Source organism: Acartia tonsa, chromosome 4 (genome assembly GCF_053477335.1).
Source record: "Acartia tonsa isolate MP-2025a chromosome 4, ASM5347733v1, whole genome shotgun sequence".
Classification (NCBI taxonomy): domain Eukaryota; kingdom Metazoa; phylum Arthropoda; class Copepoda; order Calanoida; family Acartiidae; genus Acartia; species Acartia tonsa.
The window spans coordinates 15,786,118-15,808,509 of NC_137263.1; the positions used below are offsets into that span (position 1 = coordinate 15,786,118).

The 22,392-nt window shown below is 33.2% G+C and overlaps 1 protein-coding gene across 1 annotated transcript in view; it reads left to right on the forward strand.

Moving 5' to 3' along the window:
* LOC145318426 (uncharacterized) overlaps positions 1-22,392 on the forward strand; it is a 24,343-nt gene continuing 1,951 nt past the window's right edge. The window contains exons 1-6 of the mRNA XM_080159711.1: positions 1-13; positions 779-857; positions 5,078-5,178; positions 7,963-8,055; positions 12,077-12,388; positions 15,874-16,024. Of these exons, the coding sequence (XP_080015837.1) occupies positions 1-13; positions 779-857; positions 5,078-5,178; positions 7,963-8,055; positions 12,077-12,388; positions 15,874-16,024 (749 nt within the window). The remainder of the gene's footprint in view (positions 14-778; positions 858-5,077; positions 5,179-7,962; positions 8,056-12,076; positions 12,389-15,873; positions 16,025-22,392) is intronic.

Below are 22,392 nucleotides of genomic sequence, written 5' to 3' on the forward strand. Positions count from 1 at the left end.
ATGGAGAAGGGAGGTGGGGGAAATAAAGAGGATATAAAGGGGCAGGAAGGCGTGCGGGTCATATACTTGCCCATCCAGCTACACGCCTGCCTGCCCCTTTTTTCCATGTTCACATCACTTGCCCCAAAATCTCTTTTCTCTTTCCCTTTCATCTGGAGAGTTCCAGGGAGATATTTCTAGTAATTAATTACAGAATGGTTATGTCAGTCTGTAATACTGGTAATCTTATTTTCAAATGATTGCTTTTTTTCTTGGAACTTTTTTCTTAGTTTATGGTTTTCTAGATTTAATCAACAATCACTTTACAATTTCCACCATATTTTCGGGATTATTCTGGTTTTCATGGCCTTTCTTCAAAAACTCTTAAATTGAATTAATTGCCCATTGTCCCCTCCCTTACTCCCTGCCCTAGAGGTGAAGGGGGGATTATCTACTTATTTTTATTTTATTTTAAAAAAAATTAATAATTTTTTTTAGAGAGGGTGTCCCAACCTCCGTAATGTAGCTGAAACCATGTAGCTTAAACCCCAACCATAATGTAGCTTAATGTATGGTACATTCCATTAAAGGCACAATCTAATTCGATTTTTAATAATAAATGCTATAAACAATTTAAAATAGGCCAAATAACCCAAGTCATTAGTTCTCATATTTGAAGTAGGGGTTTTAGATCAAACCTATCTTATAATACCACCTACATAACTTTGATGGTCTTATTAAAACAGGATAACTCATTGCCTAATAAGGATGATAACTTTGTGATTTAAATTAAACTTAGAGAAATGTTGGAGCCTGCAGTACAAGGTGGACAAGAAGAGAAGAACTATTTACAGAAAATCTATTCATTACACAAAATTGTAAGTAATAAGTAAAAGAAGATATATTAAAATTCTCAAATTAAAAGAAAGTATTTTTTATATTTTCACTAGTGGGTGCGCCCCTTGTATTTAAGGGGTTTTTATTCAAAAGGCTAAAAGGAAGAATTAAAAATATCATGAAACTTAACCAAATTATAACATAAAATAGCCTAAAACCATCCAGGGACCCATGTGAAGCTTCCTTAAAAAAGAAAACTCAATCTGTTTTGTAGATATTGAGATCTTCATCTTCAGGGAAAACCCCTTACTACTTTATATAATACTAGCGGCTACGCCCCTAGAAGCCTCTAGGGGCACTGCACTGGTAGGAGAAGGAAAAGTCGACCTCATCCTATTTAAAATTTGAGTTTCCAAAGAGTTATAAAAATTATTTTTAGGGGGAGAGGGAGGTTAAGACACCCTCTCGAAAAATAGTTTAAAACCTTCCCAGGACCTATAAGAAGCTTCACTGTAAAGGAGAACAAAATCGGTTCAGCGGTTAGCGAGATCCTTCGGGACAGACAAAAAACGCTTACTACTTTATATTATAGGATGATATTACGGCTATTTAGTCATTAAAATCTTAAGCTTCAGGCATAAAAATCCTTACTACTTTATATAAATAGGATATATTTTATTGGTGCTTGCTTACATGTGAAGACCGGAGCACCGAAACCCCCCCCCCCCCGCTTAGTTTTGACAAAAATCAAAAATAAGGGGGGGGTAGTTTTTTAATGTCTGGAAAACGGCAAGGAGGAAAAAAGCAAGGCAAGGCAAAGACTTAACCCCCCCCCCCCCTTAATTTTGAAGAAAATCAAAAATAAGGGGGGGGTAGTTTTTTCACTGTACAACACGCCAGAAAGTTGAGTGAGGTAAATCAAGTAAATCCAGTATACCAGAGGGGAAACCTTATAACAGGGATATTCATGTTTTGGGGCATAATTTCCTTATTTATTGACTGATTTTAGTAATTGATGTATCCCTGAACAGGTAGTCTTAAGGAGAATATATCAGAAGTGTTTTCATGGGGACAGTTCCCCTCTGGTATACTGGATTTACTTGATTTACCTCACTCAACTTTCTGGCGTGTTGTACAGTGAAAAAACTACCACCCCTCATTTTTTGATTTTCTTCAAAATTAAGGGGGGGGGGGGGTTTCGGTGCTCCAGTCTACCACATGTAAGCAAGTACCATTTTATTATTTTAAAACAAGATATACAAATTACAGGGATATTCATGTTTTGGGGCATAATTTCCTTATTTATTGACTGATTTTAGTAATTGATGTATCCCTGAACAGGTAGTCTTAAGGAGAATATATCAGAAGTGTTTTCATGGGGACAGTTCCCCTCTGGTATACTGGATTTACTTGATTTACCTCACTCAACTTTCTGGCGTGTTGTACAGTGAAAAAACTACCCCCCCTTATTTTTGATTTTTGTCAAAACTAAGCGGGGGGGGGGGGGTTTCGGTGCTCCAGTCTACCACATGTAAGCAAGTACCATTTTATTATTTTAAAACAAGATATACAAATTACAGAATATCAACTGTTTGAATTTAGAGGATCTACTCAACAGTACTGCTTTAATTTGCTTATTGGTCAGTACTCTCCTAGTCCAATTTCTTTTTTTCTTCTCATTTTGAATAACTTTATATCTGGTGGAGATACCCTCTTAAAAAAGGTTTAAAAGTTCCCTGGACATAAAAGAAGCTTTACTGTAAAGAACAACCATATTGATTCAGTGGTTAGCGATAATAAGGAAAATTATTTCAATATGTATAACAATAATAGCAACATTTTCTTACATGTATTGGCAATAAATCATTTTTAGACAAACAGACACACGTTAGATCTGAAGTGCCTAGTTTTAGAGTAGCTGCGTCGCTAAAATATGTATATTGTAAAGCAGCATATGTATTTATATTGTATATAGATAAATGATGTGAACTCGAGAATAGTTTTAATGATCAATCTTCTATAGTATTATTGGGGTAGCTTCTCATGATGGATAGATAGATGGATAGATAGATAGATGGATGGATATATGGATGGATAAATGGACCAATCTTCCACTATAGTAGTATTGGGGTAGCTTTTCATGGGAGATAAATAGATAGATCAATAGATAGATAGATGGATGGATGGTTGGATGGATAGATATTCCCTATAGTAGTATAGGGGTAGCTTCTCATGAGAGATAGATAGATAGATCATTAGATAGATAGATGGAGGGATGGTTGGATGAATAGATCTTCCCTATAGTAATATTGGAGTAGCTTTTCATGGGAGATAAATAAATAGATCAATAGATAGATAGATGGATGGATGGTTGGATGGATAGATATTCCCTATAGTAGTATAGGGGTAGCTTCTCATGAGAGATAGATAGATAGATCATTAGATAGATAGATGAATGGATGGTTGGTCTACCACTATAGTAGTATTTGGGTACCTTTTTATGGGAGATAGAAATGTAGATAAATAGATAGATGAATAGATAGATGGATGGATGAATTAATGGATAGATATATGGATGGATGAATAGATAGAATGATGTATGGATGGATAGATAGAAAAATAGATAGATTAATGGTTGGATGGATAGATCTACCACTATAGTAGTATTTGGGTAGCTTCTCATGGGAGATAGAAATATAGATGATTAAAGAGATGGATAGGTTAATGGAAAGATTAAAAGCAGATAAAAAGCTGATTATATGCATAAGAAAATATTTAAATAGGTGGATACATTTATGGATAGATAGCTTGGTAGATAGATGGAATACTTAAAGCCAGACAACATTACGACAAAGAATATAAAGAAGAATATACTAAATCTTTGGTTTGCAGGATTCTTAGATAGATATAGGCAGAAAACAGAACAAAACAGAGTAAAAAGAGTTAGATAGATGGATTAAAATGCATAGAAATGTTATCTAAATAAAAGCAATCAAGGAACTTTAAAAAAGTTTTATGTCTGTGAAAAGATGAGGCTCTGGTTTAAATAAAAATTAATGATTCACCTTATACAAATGTCTCTAGCTCCCCCCCCCCCCCATAATATCTTCACTCGGAGAGGAATATAACTTTATAATAACAAAAGTGTTGCTTCATAATGTATAATTTTTACTGCTAAATTTTTTTTCTCCCAAAAAATCCCACATTTTGGGTGTATTTGACAAAAAGTTTACATTATTTTTAAAAAAATAATGTTATTTAGAAAACTAGATTTACATACAAACAAATTATACTTATAACCAAGCTAAGTGTCTCATCCTCTTTTCAAGGAAGCTCTCTTTTTCAAGCGCAGAATTACTTCCTAACATTATTCCCTGTTTTTTTTATCCCAAAAATTGCCATTAGTTGACTGTTGCCATGGAGCCCAAGAATGTAGCGCGGCATTTTTTTGTGTGTAAACACTTCGAAAGAAAATATAGCAGAAATAAGACAGTGGGACATATAGTGAGCTTTCTAGTGTGTCAAGAGAGTTGAGCAGTCTGATAGTTGGCCAGGGGCTTTACCATAAAACACTTCAGGAATGAAGTCAATGCTTGACCAAAATCGCTAAAAGGTCAAAACAATTACAATTGCTAAATGGTCAAGACAGTGAGGAAGACTAAGCTTTTTAGAACACAGGCATGTCAAAAGATCCTGTTTGCTGATATTTGCTTGTTTGTAAGATGGAATGAAAAGTAGAACATATTCCGTATCTGCAGTAAAGATGAAATTTAAATATTTTCTAGGCTTCTTCTTTAGTTTTAAGCTAACGAATAGATGGATTTAAATAGATAATTTTTTTTCTAGATGAGTAGCATTTCTACACTATTCTATAAAGTGATTTCTATTAAAACTTTGCGGTCAAAGCTGTGAGCATTGTAAATTTAGGAGTTTTAAGACAAACCATGCACCCCCCCCCCCCACCCCCGCCTTCCAACTTAAAGAACATGTTAACCTAGACGATTTCATGATCTATATAGTATTAGAAGAACGAGTTATCTATATTACAAAGTAGAACGATGTCTGTCTGTCTGTCTGAAGTTTAAGATCTTGACAACTGCAGAACGATGGGGTTCTACTCTTCAGGGAATATCCTTACTGTTCCTGTTATGGTTTTAAGTTATTTTTATTGAGGTGGAACATCCCCCTCCCTCTTTTTAAGGGGAAAGGGTCACTTGTGATTATATAAATGCAAGGGTTTATCAATTTTATTTAATTTTAGAACTAATGGTCAAGTAACCGAGGAATCTGAAGTTTTAATACCTGACATCCTGGACCCAAATCTTTTCAGCTTCAAACCTGTTGATTCCGGTTTTATGCCAGGTGGGAATATTTTTACATTATGTTAATTTCCATCCGTCCGTCCGACCGTTCGTCTGTAAGAAACTGAATAAGGAAACTTAAAATTCATAGCTTCTATTCAAGACAGACAGTTGCTATTTTTTTATGAAAATTCCCTTATTCAATACATAATTAACGTGTTCCATCTGTCGGTGGTTCATTCTATAAGTAAGAGTTTCGTGATTTTCTCCTTTCTCAATGAACATTGTCGAGTCATGACCCTTTTTTGATCTTTGCTACAAATGGACATTGTCATCCCATAAAACTAATGCTCACCTTGATAATAATCTAAATTAACGAGATATTGAATCTATTTCATTTTTTTGCAAATAAAGGTTTTACAACTAGGAATTTTATATTTGCGTCACTTTGTATATGATTATGCTTGTTTAGTGGGTAAGTTGTTTTCAAGTTAAATATGAACTTAATTATAAATTCTTGATAACAAATAGTGTACATACCCCTCCGCCAATATATTTCTATTAAAGTAAAATAGGCTTTTCCCTATTTTGCTTCAATATGTCAACGCTTACATGCGAAATTAATATATGTATAATTCCTAGCAAAACGTCCATCTGTCCGTTTAAAACGTTTTTTGAGAAACGTGATTTTTTTCGGGACTCATAAAGATTCCACTGACCAATAAGCATACAGTTTATAAACTTTTGTCCCGTCAGTTGTCAATAATCACTTTACATCTACTCATCTGTTATCAGGTTGACGGCTGTTTTTTTTCTTGTTTCAAGATATTGCTTAATATCTTTAACTTATTTGGTCCATCGGTTTGCTTGTAATGCCCCTAAGAACATCATTACTATAGGGGACATTTTTTTCCTGATTATATTTTACGTCCATGCTCTTTGGTCTGACCGTTTGTCCGTCCATGATTTGATGTGCCTTTCAACTTGTTTATTGTTCCATCTTTGTTAACCCTTAGCAGTCAGGATCATATCTGGAACCTAAAATTGACATAAACACCTATAATTCTTATAAGAATGTATTTATATTGGATATTTCATTATTTTGGTAACATAAAATGCTTTCTTGTAGTCAAAATTATATTTTTGCTCATTACCTGATATGACCCTGCCAGGTGTGCTGGCATCCTGTGCCTGTCAGATGAAGATATTTAGAAAATTCCAACTCTCGCTAATGTGGCATACCCATTTTTAAAAAGTCCCTTATTTCACACATAGAAAATGAGTGGAGGGTTCATTCAGAGGCGTCCAAGCTTTTTTATTTGGGGGGGGGGGGGGGAGTAAAATCTTTTAGAGGGAGGTAAAATGGTGCGCGATGCTCGCCGCAAATTATTTTTACCCCCTGAAATCTGTTGGCAGGGGTAAAATTTTTTTGGGGGTAAAATTTAATAATGTAAAAAGGTACCTATCTAACTATCTCATTTTCTGTGTGTGAAAGATAAAGAGCCCAAACTGCTTGACTTTTAAAGTATGGGTATGACACATAACTAAGAGTTGGAATTTTTTTAATATCTCCATCCTGGCGGGCACAGGATGCCAGCTAACCTGGCAGGGTCATCCAGGTAAAGAGCAATCATATTTTTTTTGACTAAAACAAAGCATTTTATAATACCAAAATACTAAAATATCCTCTAGTACTTATATGAAATACAGGTGTTCAAGTCACTTTCAGGTTCCAGGTATGATCCTGCAGGTCCTGATCCTCCAGGTCTCCAAAAATCTTTAAAAGGCTCCTGTGGCTGCAATTTTTTACTTAGAGACTTCAAATTTTAAACTTAAGCTTTTCTTACATGTCTACATAACGTATCAAAATTTTATGAAGATCCGCCGACCGTCGACTGCGGCGGCTGGCAGCTGCCAAGTACAGTTGCGGCCGCTGAAATTTATATTTTGTAGTTTTAATGTAAAATTTACATAAAGATAAACATTTTCTGGAAAAAATTGTTCTTCTAGCTTCAAAAATAAGAAAATTACAGCCGTTTGAAATTTTTAAGTAAAAAAAGACCTAAAAACAAAGGTTGTTAAATAAAAGGGTTAAGGAAGCGAAAATTGACTTAGACTTATAAAAGGACGGAAATTCATTATCAAACAGAGGACTTGCACAAAAAAAATTAGCCCTCTAGCTCTAATAGGAACTGAGATAATATGGGGGGGAGGCATTGAACGCCCCCCCCCCCCTGACCGATTAATGTGCGGCAAGGGGCCCGAATGTAAAGGGTTAAATATTTAGCAGTAAAAATGCGCGCGAAGCGTGTCAAAATTTATTTTGTTATGGATTCTTTATTTTTAGAGGTGCCGTAAATTTTAAAAGGGGTGGGGGTAAAATGAAAAAAAATAGGGGGGGGGGGTAATTACAACTTTACCCCCCCCCCCCCCTCCCTGGACGTCCTCGGTTCATTGACCGTTAATAGCTAATTTACTGTGTCATCATTTTGCAATATTAAAGGCCAATATTGATGTTTAATATACGGAAGTGAGTGTACACTATAATTAATAGGTTTATTGGAATATGCTAATTGACCTGATAATGTAGAAATTAACAAGGATGGTTGCGTCTGATAAAGTAATGGATATATTATTACTTGGATGTTACACCAGATTATCATGTACTCTAATAAATTAAAAGTTGTAGCTGTCTAAAATAACGATCCCACTCTTTACCCTCTTCCCTCACTTCCTACTGGATGAACGAACTGACCTAAAAATAAGGTCCTTATTAGCCAGTTAACTTAACGACAATGTTTTCCCTGTCAATATGTCCACGTATATTATACATCCATTGTTTCAGATGATGGAAAGCGTATCCGTGTGTTGGCAACAGATTTCTTCACCTTCACTCTCGAATATTCCTGTACGGATTCAAATCTTATTAAAAAGAATGGTAAGTTTTAGTAATGGATTCATTTTTACTAGGAGGTTAAACCAGAGGTGGATTCTTAAAAAAGTTTGCCCCACTAATCGCTTAGTGGGGCAAAATTGTTTTCGTGAAAAAATTCGTGATTTTGGAGGATTTTTCATGAAAACAATTAGTGGGGGCAAATTTTTTTAAAGAATCCACCTCAGATTTCAGATTTTTATGTTCTCTAATAAACTGAAACTCGCAGTGGGCTAAAATAACGAAACTTCCAAAGCTGACCAATAAATGAATTCTGCTTTAGCAACCTAAATTTATGACAATTTTTTTCCTAGTCATTATATCCACGTATATTCAATATCAATCATTTTATACAAGAACAATTATGTCCATAAGCAAGTAGCGCAACAATAAATGATGAAAAAGCTGCATGGAAGGAGGGGGGGGGGGGGGAGTGGACAAGAGCTGAAAATAACTCAGGATCTCGTTAAAAACTTTGAGCATTTTTATCAAATTATGATTAGTTGGTTGAAACTAGCAGTCTCTAAATTTTCCCTCTAAAAGGGGTGATTTTGTTCATCATAAATACGAAAATCTAAAGTTTTTGCTGGTATATTCCTTAAATCACACAAAACTTAGTAAAAGACTAAGCCATTTTTAACCACTAAATATTTTTAAAAATATATCTTATATATTAAACATCTTTGATTTGATTTTGAAGCATTTCTACGTCTAACCATTATTCAAAAATCCTTTGCTTTTTTATATCAACAAGAAAAAAATGCTTTTGTTATTTTATCGCTCTTATGTATTGTTTTATAAAAAATACTAGCGGCTACGCCCCTAGAAACCTATTTTAAAAAGAAAAATTTTAAAAAAATATTTTTTTTTAAGAGGGAGGTCATGTTTTTATTGGGAAGGTTGGAGATAACCTCCTCCAAAATAGTTTGAAAACCTTCCTTGTCCTATTTGAACTTCACTGTAAAAGAGAACCATATCGGTTCAGCGGTTTGCGAGATCCTTTGCTACAGACAAAAAAAGCTTACTACTTTATATAATAGAAAAAAATGATTGCCCTGTAAAAATATGTATTGTTTGTATTTATGTATATAAGGGCAGAGAGCAATAATCAAATTATCTACAAAATCTTATATTACCACGAACCATTCATATCTAGTAGCAAAGCTAATATATAACTTAAACATGTCCGTCCGTTTATTTGTTAGAGACATTTTTTATAGTGGAGATTCGCCTAACTAAATATATTTTCAAAAATTAATTTAATTAATTACGATTTTCATTGCTGTTATTGAAAATCATAATTTTTAAAAACACTTCATACGTTATACCATGATTAGATTTGTTTTATAGCTATGACCTTCGCTCTATGGAGGTAATTGTTCTGTTTATTCTTGTTGCTTGTAAATGAAATTATATGCTTAAATGAAAACAAATTATGTTATATTTGTGTATATGGTAAGAGACGGCAAATAAGGAATATAAGCTACAGAGCAATAAGGAATAAAAGCTATAGAGTAATAAGGAATGAAAGCTACAGAATAATAAGGAATATAAGCTACAGAGTAATAAGGAATATAAGCTACAGAGTAATAAGGAATATAAGCTACAGAGTAATAAGGAACATAAGCTACAGAATAATAAGGAATATAAGCTACAGAGTAATAAAGAATATAAGCTACAGAGCAATAAGGAATATAAGGTACAGAGTAATAAAGAATCTAAGCTACTGAATAATAAGAAATATAAGCTACTGAATAAAAAGAAATATAAGCTACAGAGTAATAAGGAATATAAGCTACAGAGTAATAAGAAATATAATCTGCAGAGTAATAAGGAATATAAGCTACAGAGTAATAAGAAATATAATCTGCAGAGTAATAAGGAATTAAATCTACAGAATAATAAGGAATAAGCTACAGGGTACTAAAGAATATAAATTACTGTTTAAAAATGAATATTAGTTAACAACATTTTGTTAGGAAAAGTAAATTCAATATACAGCATTTATGTTTTTGTATTTTAAAATCCTGTAATAAGTATAGAAGTTATTGTTTGTGCCAAATTGGTAGATTGAGATGTATTATTATATGAATTTATACATATATATATTGTTTCGTTTTTGGTTTATTTTATTAAGTAGAAACTACAGAGCAACATATCCTGTTACATTTTATTTGGTATCATATTATTTCCATATTCTTGAGTATACTTCTTGGATATCTTGCAAACAAAAACAATTCTCTTGGTTGTATAATATTTTTTAATCCTAAAGTAGTAAGGTTTTTTTGTCTGTTCCTATGAATTTCTCGAAACTTAAAGCTTAAAATTAAAATTATCTATTATGTAAAATATTATTACTACAAATTAAGTGGAAATTATAATCTCTGGAATCACAAAAAAAGGAAATATTTTGTATTGATTTTACTGCAAATTTTACTGATTGTAGAATGTTTGTCAGGGTTTTGGATCCGTGCAAATCTTTGGCTTGCAAATTAAAATATAACAAAGTATTGCAAACAAGTTGACAAATATGCGAACCATTGGGGTATAAGTAAAGTAGAGGCATATCTTTTCAATTTATATTAAAAATACTTCATACATTTATGTAAAATAAAAGTGGGATAAAAAAAACTACAAAAAAAATCGGGTATAGTCCGTTTCGTGGCATTCTAACAATTAATTTTGTGTAATTTCTGCTTTTTTCATTTACCTTTAGAAAAAACTTGCTATATTTAACACACATTTGGACAGACTAAAACCAGTTTTTTTAGCCAAAAGGGGCCGATTTTTAAGTATCGCTGAGAACCGGTTTTAATCCAGCGGATATCAATCGGTTTCGAAGTCAGCCAAGAACATTGAAAGTAATGAGCTCTGATGGATCCAGGTTTGGATCCACAACCTGAAATTTGTTGATGCAAGCCGAGTACAGTGCATTCCTAAAGACAATACCGTGACAAGAATTATTATTGCAAAATAAAATAGTTGTACCCTACTCCCCCTCACCCCACCTATGCTTCTTTAATGCCCCGAAACCATAGACGTCCAGTGGGGGGGGTAATGGGGCGATTACCTCCCCCCAATCGATTTTTGGGGTGCCGTAGGCACCCCCTTAATTTTTTTTCATTTTACCCCCCCCATTTAAAATTACCCCTACCCTGGGGGTGCCGTAGGCACCCCCAACCATTTAAGAAGGGGTATTTACACCCCCAAAATAAAAAATCTCTAATAAAAAAAAATTTTGCGCGCTTCGCGCGCATTTTTAATACTATATATTAAATAAAATTTAAATTACCCCCCCCCCATTTTACCCCGGGGGTAAATTTTGGGGGGGGGTAAACTAAATTTACCCCTGCCAACAGATTTCAGGGGGGGTAATTACCCCCCCCCTAAGCAAATTTGACCCCCGGGGTAAAAATTTTGGGGTGGGTAAAAAAAATTTGCGGCGCGCTTCGCGCGCCATTTTACCCCCCCCCCCAAAAAAACGAATTACCCCCCCATTCAAAAATTTTTACCCCCCTCAAAATTTTTTACCCCCCTCAAAATAAAAAGCTTGGACGCCCCTGCCCGGAACAAATAATTATCTTTGTAATTTTCTTTGTTTTATAAGGACTACTGTTCATATTTCCCAGGACTCGGCAGTTGCAACATGAATTGACGACAAAAGCTCCCCTATAGCAATATCCACGTATTCTATATCCAAGTGTGGGTAGTTAAATACCATTATAAAGTCAAACTGCTCAAAATTCCTATTCACTTTGTTAAAAATCAACAATCGCTGTTTTAATTTAACGAACGTGAATTCTTATCTAAAAAATAACTAATTAACGTACCAAGATTAAATGATTTTAACACAAGATAAAAAGTTTTAAATAACTTCATTATTTCCCGTGTGGGTTGAATATCATTTAAACACAGTTTGGCTTTATCCTTTAAATGCCTTTTTGAGCAACGAACTCCAACCCCAAAGGGAAAGAGAACATAAAAATCTGGTGTAACATCCAAGTAATAATAAATCCATTTATTTTAGAGCATATAATGATCTACACGCGGGCACGTGTGCCCAGCCGGGGTGTCAAGATAAGAATCTACAAAACTCTGTCTGTGCTGGGTCTCAACACCCTCATACTGAAGCCTGTCAACCATACTCAGTGTCCTCTGGTCCCACAGGAAGATCCCCTACCTGTGCGCCAACCAGCATTAGTGCGTCCTGTTGCGGTTCCGCCGCGAGCTACCGCCGCTGCTTACAACGCCCTAGGCTCAGAAGATGGGCGGAGTAAAGATGTAAAGACTGATAGACTGGTTCAAATTCAAGAAGATGAAAAAGAAGATGAATCTTCTGGTAAGAATTTCTTTTCCAGTTTGGCTGCGACACCGATTGATATCCGCTGGATTAGAACCGGTTGTCGGCCATACTGAAAAATCATATAAAGCATCGTATTAAAGACAATTTTCCTCGAAAATGCAAATAAAACTTATAAAGTTAATACTAATTTTGTTAGCCCGTAATATCGGCCCCTCGTGTGTAGAAAAACTGGTTTTAATCTTGTAATTTTTTTTTAATATTCGTGAAAAGTTGACTATAATACGATACGATAAATAACTATTAAATATATTACTTTTTATAATTAGCTGGACAAAAATATTTTAGCATATCTCTACAAGTTAATTATGGAGCACCTTTCTCTTAAAAATTTGTTTAAATATGATACGTCTATTTAAAAGGTAAAGTTTAGAAAGTTTGACGTTGAAGACAATATTTGAAGAAATATATTTCTTTCTATTGAAACTTTGGACTAAAGTTCCGTTGAATTTTAGAAGCTTAATATGCTTTCCTATAACTGTTTAACTTTGAATGTATTTGTAATCATTTTACACCGTATTTAGGTATACTTTGTACATAGGAAGTTGTGTTTTTTTAGTAGCAAAGCTACTCTATAACTCTATAATCTATTATGTCTGTCAGACACGATTTGGGTGAAATGTAATTTTTAAGGATGCTATAAAAGCTTCTCAAGGCAATTTTTTAAAGGTATGTGATTTTATTTGAGATTTTGTATTGTATATTTTTAATATTCTCTTTGTTTTTATGTTATGAGAACTGGATATCTGCTTTATAACTTATTATGTCCGTTTGTCCTTTCCCTGATTTTTTATGCTTCGTCAGTGAGGGAAAATGTCACTAATAGAGATACTAATTATATAGAATGGAATTCGACAAAGTGGCTGAAAAAATGGGCCGTGTGACGTCAATAGATCTCTTTTTAAGGGGTTTCCTTTCCCACGTCTTCTCTCATCTCTCCCTTTTATGACGTCACACGGCTAATTTTTTCAGCCACTTTTCGAGTCTTATACAGAATAATTATAATATGCCGATATTGTTCTGCTTTACACGGTAGCTGCTAACAGGTCCTGGGAAAGGTTATAACTTTTAAAAAAAATTACAAATGAGAGTAGTGGCGGGTTTGACTCCCCCTCGGGCCTCCCCCCATTCCCCCCTCAAGGAACCCCAGAGGCCTCAAGGGGCGTAACCGCTGGTATTAAATATATAGAAAAAGACATACGACTAAGGTAAAAAATAAAAAAAATATATTTGAAAAAAAAAACTATAAAGTATACAAACACTTCATAGTTTATAAACTTGTTGACATTTCAATATTAATATGCGCTCCTATTGCAAGTGCCTTTTTATTTAACAATTACAAAAATAATTTATTTCTTTCATTTGATACTTACTAGTTACTTTGGCCTAGCTTCTAGGGAGGGCGGGGGAAAGAAGAAAATAGCCTAAATACACCCCAAGATATTTATAAAGCTCGAATCTATCTTCAAATTTTTCGTTTTAATATCCACGAAAGCTGTCTATAGTACGATGCGATAAATAACTATTTTTGTTGCCGAATAAATCACAATACACAAGGACAAACATATAAGGAGGCTCTGTTAAAGGAAAATATGATATGATAAAAACCTATGTATGCATAGAGTATAAAGTGCGATGCAGTGAGGTAGCTGATTAAGAATAACATGGAATAGTATGGCAAATCAGGAAGAAAGGGGACATTGGGCTGTTTATTACACTGGTCCCCAAAGTTTTATGATAACGTTTTCTTATTCCTAGGCTTTGGGGACTTATTAAATTTTGATAAGTTGATTCATTAAGTTGAGTGTCCAATCGTTTTAACCACTTCTAGTAATCTACACCAGGGGTATTTTTGTGTTTCATCTTTTGGGATGTACATCAATTTATCAACCTCTGCCTTATCCCTTTAGATCCCTGGGAAATGGTTGAAATATTCCCCCTTACAAATAATCATCAATTCTACATACTTTTCATAAAAAGCTTGTATTATTATTTTTCCATTTTATAATATTTTCGTATGTTTTTAATTGATTTGACAATTAGTCATGTATTATATTATTATAATAAAAACAATAAAACATGAATTTTGGAATGTGAGGAAAAAATTTAGCCTTTTAATTTAGATCTTTGCTGAAAACTAACCCTTAATTTTTTGGTTGACTTTTACTTTTTCGGCTGCTAAACAAACATCAGCCATCAACCAGCTGCAGATTGTCCAGATTAGTTTAGATCGGATGCGACTGCGAATTGTCGACCAGCTATCAGATGCGACAGCTTCGTTCTCTTGTTCTGGATTACACCATCACCTCAAAACTGAATTTCCTTTTGAATCTGATTTATTCCTATATTTTTTACTTTTAAGAATAAAATAAATTACTCCCGAGGCTGAGACGCAGCCGCTCTATAGTATAATTATATTTAGTCATAGAATAAATTAAGCTTGGAATGCCCCGAATACTTTTTAAAATCTGATTCTGCACTGATTGATATTTTATTTTGCAAATCTAGTTTGTAAAAACTTGAATGCAAATCTATTTACATTTTAGTTGGACAATTCAAAAGAATTACTACTCCACACACCCTACTTTGGAATCTAAAAAGTTAAAGGTTAGGCAGTTAGAGGTTTACAAAGCAAAAAGTAAATTTTAGTTTTTACAACCCGCAAGAAATTAAATTTAAAATGTATTTTTGTAACTATTGGTTTATTAATTTACTATTTCTCATATTATCATTAGCAGTTGAAGTTAAACAGCTTTTCAGTCATACAACATAACTCAATAATTTCTGAATTTTACCATTACCCTTTTTATTTAAAAGAATCGATTTAGGATTACTTACAGAGTATTAATCTAAACCCAATATCCTATCAAAGAGTGCTTAATTTTTTTTTGTAAATTTTAACTTTAACTTTTTTGTTATTATATCACACTGTGTTCAGTTTCAGTTACAGATAGACGTTGAAATTAATTGGTAGTTTCATGCAATCATCAAGTTTCCCTTTTTAAAATGCATTTCAATTTTGTATTTATACTTTTTTTTCTAGGTATAAATCGTGTGCTTTTTAACATTTTGCTGCATTTTAATTTAGTGTATGTTAATGTCGTAATAGTAACAGGGCTCGGCAGTCGCCCGTTAGCTAAACCTGTTCAGATACTTTAAAGGAATTGCATATTTAGGTAAGGTTTAAACTTCTAGCTGATTTAAAGGGTAAAATAATGATTCTGATGCTTACAGGCGGCTGACACGCGGCTGCAAAGCCCTAAACATAACCACAGACGATTTTAGGTGTTAATATCGTTTTAGATCTTACAAAAATGTCTAACAATTCTGCCATTAATAAGTAATAAGACTTTACCGGAAGCTTTACTAGAAAAACAAATCGTTCCAGCGGATGTCAAGATCTTCAGTACATACGAATACACAGACAAATAAAAATATTATAATTTGTTGAATTACTTTTTCAGATAGCGTGCTAGGACGAATGTTGGGTGGAAGTATCTGGTTGGGTCAGGCTTTATTCGCTCCCTGGACTCTTCATCCCAGGATGGGATTCCAATCTTCCACAGAGGATCAAGAGGAACAAATAAGTGAGAAACCAAAGTTATCTAGAAGAAGGTAATATTTAGAATTTTAGGGGAAAGGTACAAGAAAAGGACGTCCTGGAGTGGGGCGCAATAAAAGGAAATACAGCCCTCTACTGTACTTTTTACAATTATCATTTATTTGTTATTTCATACACCAAATGTGGGATTTCAGCTCTCCCCTTGAAAAGAGGTTGGACGTACTTGGAATAGGATTTGGGTTTGTCTGTATTTTGGTTCCAATAGTATTCTACCCACACGGGATTGCATTGCATCATCAAATCATACCCAAACTCATAGATCCTGCGGAGCATTCTGATAGATCTAAATATATTCAACCTGCCCTTTCCCATTTAAATGCTATTTTGTGAAATGGTGCAGCAATAATGAATTTATTATTATTGGATCTTAATTCAGATTATTATGTGCACTATTAAAGTGAAACTAACGACAATCCCTCCCCCCCCCCCTCATCCTTCCTATGTATCCCATCCCCTCACCTTCTACTGGATGAACGAACTGACCAAAAATGATGTCCATGTTAGCAACCTAAATTGGCGACAATATCAGTGTATATTCTATATCCATTTAAGAAGTACAAAATACCATTACTCAATGTGAGCCTAAATAAAAGTATTTTTCTCTTCATAAAAATCTTTAATAAGTTAATTTTGTTATTATCAGATCTCTTAAACAAAAGACTTTGCACTTGATAAAACTTAATATCACAAACTATAGAACAATACAATATTTTTAATTAAATTTAACAACAAGTATTTAGAGACAGGGATTTTAAGGGATAAGACAATGGCAGATAAATTGATGTACATCCCTCATGATGTTAAACAAAATTACCCCTTTTGTGGATTAAAATTAGTGGTTGTAAACCAAATGAACCAACCAATAAAATTCAATAAAAGTCCCCTAAGTTGTTAAGCCATCGAATTAGAAAACATTATTATAAAACTTTGGGGTCTAGTGTAATAAACAGTTCAATGTCCCCTCCCTCCCTGATCTAGAGAAGTTGAGAGAAAACCAACAGATCTTTGATCTCCTATAAATTACACATTTTTTTTTATTTTCTTCATGCAAATTTCAACTAAACAAATTTAAGTATCTTACATTTTTCTGTATGAATTTGAATATTTAAATTTTAAACACAAAAATATTTGTATGTTTATCACTACTACTCACTTCTAATATTGTTGTTACTAAGACATTAATTTTAAGACATTTTAATAAATTATTTTTATTTTTGATAGTTAATGAAAATCAAATTTATCATTATCAATTGTTAGTGTCGGCTTAGCAATTATTTTTATGTGTCTAACACCTGCGCTGCCTATACCTGTGGTGTCCTAACCCTGCGGGACTCCAAGTACCGAATATGAACTCTATAACCTAACCTGACCTAAAGTAACAAACAAGACTATCCCCTACTACACTTATTAACAATTTATTTATGTTAAGATTAGGTGGGAGTGGGGGGGGGTTTAATTTTGTTCGGCAGGTTATTTTGTTAGACAGTGCCGTTAGTTTCATATGGTCAGTCAAATAAACATTAGTCATAGAGTAACTACGAAACTGAAAACATGCTTGCATTGTGAGCTAGCATTGAGAGTTAAAAACTCTTTTTGTCTAAATTAAGTTTATGATTAATAAGAAAATATGCGAAGTCAATGTTTTATCAAAGACTCTTTTATAACAAGGAAAAAACAAAAGTACAGTATCCTTTTATAAAAAGTAGTAAGTTTTTGTCTGAAGCTGAAGTTTTCAACAAAACATTTAACTGTTAAGTTATCCTTTTCAGGGAAGCTTTACATAGGTCTCACGATTATTTTAGGCTATTTTTCTGTCCCCTTTGTAGACAGAGCCCCTAGAAACTGTGGGCATAACCATTAGTTCTTTTTAATAAGAAAAAATAGGAAACTAAATAAAACTAATGATAGAAAATCTTTGCTTTAAACCATCCAAGATTATAATAATAGATAAATTGGATCTTAAACTAGATTATCATGTACTCTAATAAAGTGAAACTTATAGCTGGCTAAAATAAAGATCCTTCAATCCCCCCTTTACTCCATCCCCTCTCCTCCTACTGGATTAATGAACTGACCAATAAATGACGTCCATGTTAGCAAACTAAATTAACGACAATTTCTTTCCTTGTCATAATATCCATGTATATTCTACATCCATTAGAATAATATTCTAAAACCAAACTCTGTGTGTATAAAGATAAAATATTTGAAATGTCCTTTAATTTTATTGTCACAATTTCAACTTGTCAAATCTTAATTCCCTTCAAATATTCTGGTTCCCAGTGCGCACACCAAATTTTATGGATTTAGGTTAGTCACGCCATGCCTTGATGGTATTAAAACATTGGTGGTTTCTCTCAAGTGACTAGTCGAGCATAGAAACTCACCCTGCTCCGATTAGTTATTTTGAAAAATATTAAAATAAGGTGTTTGGGACGAGTAGCTTTTCATTTGTTTGTTTACTACTTTAGATCAGATTAGGTTAGGTTATAATGGGTACTTGGTAGTACTGCAGGATAAGTGCTTTACACAGGGGTTAGTCATAAGCAGGAAATACAATCCTCCCTCTTTTTGAAAATATATTTTAGTGCTCGACGTTCAGTTTGTATGAAAGCACCATAATTTACAATTCATATTTTTTTTGGTTTGACTGAAACAAGTCGTGTATTACATCTAGGACGAATATAACACTAATGGAAATAGGATATGGATATTGAGAGGGGAAAAATTGTCAATTCAACTTGCTAATATGGACCTCATTTATTGGTCAGTTCGTTCATCCAGTAAGAGGGGTGGGATGGGATAAAGGGGAGAAGGGGATGTACCGTTATTTTAGCCAACTGTAAGCATCACTTTATCAGATAACATGAAAGTCTGGCGCAATATCCATATAATAATATATCGATTATCACACAATTTCAAATATTGCAAGATGATTCCTATATCACTTAAATGTATTTAGAAATCTTAGCAGCTCTTTTAAAACATGTTAGTATTCTGTTTCTTTAAAATTTGAGATTCTGACAATCTATGTTCGTTGTTGAATTTGCTTTTATGAATGTTGTTATCCTTGTGTTTGTATACATTGCACTTTAGTATGTAAATACAATTTATTTACAAAGGTCAACTATCCCCTATTGATGAGCTGGGTTAAATGATGAATTTTGGTTGTTGTATCGCTTTGAATATAAATTTTCTACCTACATTGTGGTCTAATTTCATATGTAAACTTTACATTATGTTGACTTCCAGGGTGCAGCAGACGCTAACGCCTTAGGCCGCAATCATTTTTTAAATTCGTAGATTTTGGACAATTTAATAAGACTAGATAAGGCCGATGTAACCTGTAACAGTTAGGATTCCAAGAAATTGAGAAATCGAAGAGTTGGTTGCTTGTAAGATGTTTGGCACTACATTTAAATTTGATTTAGATAAGTCTTGTAATCTTGTCCTCCAGAAGTTATCCTAGCTATTTATTGGAAGCCTTTATATTCAGCTTATACCAATAACTAAATTAATTAGGAAAAAAATAACGAAACCTATACGTGTTTTTCAGCTGTCGTTGGGGGGCAACACATCGTAAAATTGACGACCTCTCCATTTGCACCCCCAAATATTTTTTTTATATTTATTTCCCTTGTTGATTATACCTTATTCCTGCTTCATATGATGTAAATATAAGGCTACTAGAGTTGGCTCTATATAACTATCTCGCTATTTCCTAGTTTTCTATACGTAAATATCTATTTCTCAATAAATCAATTTTCCTCCCCCGCCATTACTATCTAAAAGAAAGAAGTAAATATTTAATAATTTAAATGATTTTAAAAAGATTTTTTCCACCATAGGGTTAAAATGATTCAAATTTTAGTTTTAATATTTGAACACACAAAGGAAGTGTCGCCACATTTGAATTCTTTTAAAACAGAGTTTTCTTAACATTTTTGGTTTATAAAATAAAGATAAAATACTTCAATGTAATTCAAATATAAATATGAAGTGAAAAACTTAATTCATTCCATAAACAAATTGAATAAAGGTCTTATCGCTTTTGTCAATGATAATTAAATTAGGATTATTAGATCACTATGAGTATTAAACACTCTACCATTGGAAGACTCGAGCTCATTTATAGACGTTTATTTCCTATAAAGATCTGCCATGGATCTTAATGCAATAAATCAAGCCGTTTTATAAAAATCTGTCGAAAATATTTTATAAGGTAAAAAATAGAAAAAGTTTTCGCTCATATAGGTATAGAATAAGTCAGTCCAACAATTTCCTGAAGAATTCCCCACATTTATTAATACCGTAATAGCAGCTGCCGAGCCCTGTAATAACTTATATAGGCGCATAACAATATTCAACTTGGTCCGCACATTCATTTATTCTTTCAAAACTTTTAATTTACCAATTACTAAAACAACAACTTTAGGTTCTAGCATTACTTTTTTGATGAAATTATGCATTTTTTCCCAGTAATAGTAAGGCTTCTATTCAGATTAATATCCGCTGGATTAGAACCGGTACTCAGCCATACTGAAAAATTATGTATAAAATTATGTATGTAGAAAATTTCCACGAGTATCAAAATAAAATTAAAAAAATAATAACAGTTTTGTTTTGTTAGCCCGGGCCTTCTGCACCTTGGGTCTAACAAAACTTGTTTTAATCTTATTATTTTTTTATATCCAAGGAAAGCTGTCTATAAGACGATGCGATAAATAACTATTTTATAAGTTTTTACTTCAGTTTTAGCTTTTAGTCAGTTTTTAGTCTTTTAAAAGCTAAAAGGCTTCATTTACAAGTAACGAATGCTAATTAGCCGATAAGGAGTTGTCTGTCAAATAGCTAATATCTTACCTACAGCCGAATTACAATCAGAAGTTCAGAACCAACGCTGGAATGGCGATAAAATACTTATTTAAATTTTGAAGTTATTGACTATGTAAATTCTTTAAAATCTAACCTTTTATGAGAATCCCCATAGAATCCCTCTGCATGCATGCTGATTCTTGTAATAATTAGGTACAATCCAAAACACAAACGTAGCAATAATTATAGAAAAGCTTCGCTTTTAGAAATACAATTAAATTAAATGAACTAATAATTTTGTAGAAAACATCCAAACTCTACAGAATCCAAGTCAAAATTTGTGGTAATAAATTGTAAAGTTGTGAAGAATCTATCATATTGGATTTAAACATTCACAAAACTTTCAAAGTTTATATCTATAATATTTTCTTTATTACTATATATTTTTCTGACTAAAGCTAGTCTCTAGCAAGTTTATTTCAATGCACATGCGATCGTTGTCTGGATGATAAAAAGTTTGAATCTCAGCCCAACACCGCGTCATAACCAAAGACGTTAAAAGTGGTTCCTACTGCTGTTATGTGACATCAATAGCAAGAGTGGGAAATGCATTAGTTCACAAACAGATGCAACTCATACCATGCACATATAGGACTTCCGGACAAAGGTCGTGCAAAGGGTTGGTTGTCTGAAGGGTGTTTGGCTATATAATCAAATCATGCACAGCATTGTGTTCAGAGATTTACCAAAATAATATCGTGTTGTATCCCGTCCCCATAGGCTATACGTAGGTTTTGTTCATAAAGAAACACACTAAAATTAGACTTATCACTTCCGATTAAATTTGTTTTTAGGACAAGCTAACAAACATACAGACGGATATATTTATTTATAGGGTGATATTTGAAAATGATTTTTCGGATGATTACAAAGGCGTTTTAGGGATCATAAAAAACAGATAGACAGTTGTCTGAATGAAAGAAATGTTTATTTGATAAATCAAATACTTGTTTAAAAATACTATTTGTTTATTAGAAAATACTTCCATTTATCTCTCATACTATCATATACTATTGATATCTGGAAAAAGATGAATTTTGATAGTTTAACAGTTTTAAAAAAATTTAATCGTTAATTTGGGACGCAAATCGTTGTAACATCCCCCTCCCAACCCCCCCCCCCCCCCTAATATAGGCCTGTGTCAACAGAAAATACGTATATATTATGACAGGGGAAAAATGTCGTAAATTTAGCTTGCTAAAATTGAACTCATTTATTGGTCAGCATAGAGAGAGGGGATGGGGTATATGTAGTGGAAGAAAAGGGGGATCTTTATTATAGCTAGCTGCTATTATCTCTTTGTAGGATTACACGAAAATTAAATGCAACATCCAAGTAAAAATATATCGATTGTGTTTTCACGATCAAATGCTACTATACAGTCAAACTGTCATAAATTGCAACATAATTTTTCTCCCTTTGGTTTATAATAATCTTTGACTTATTTAATTTTAAACAAGGGTAAAACATCCATTAAAGCTAAGAT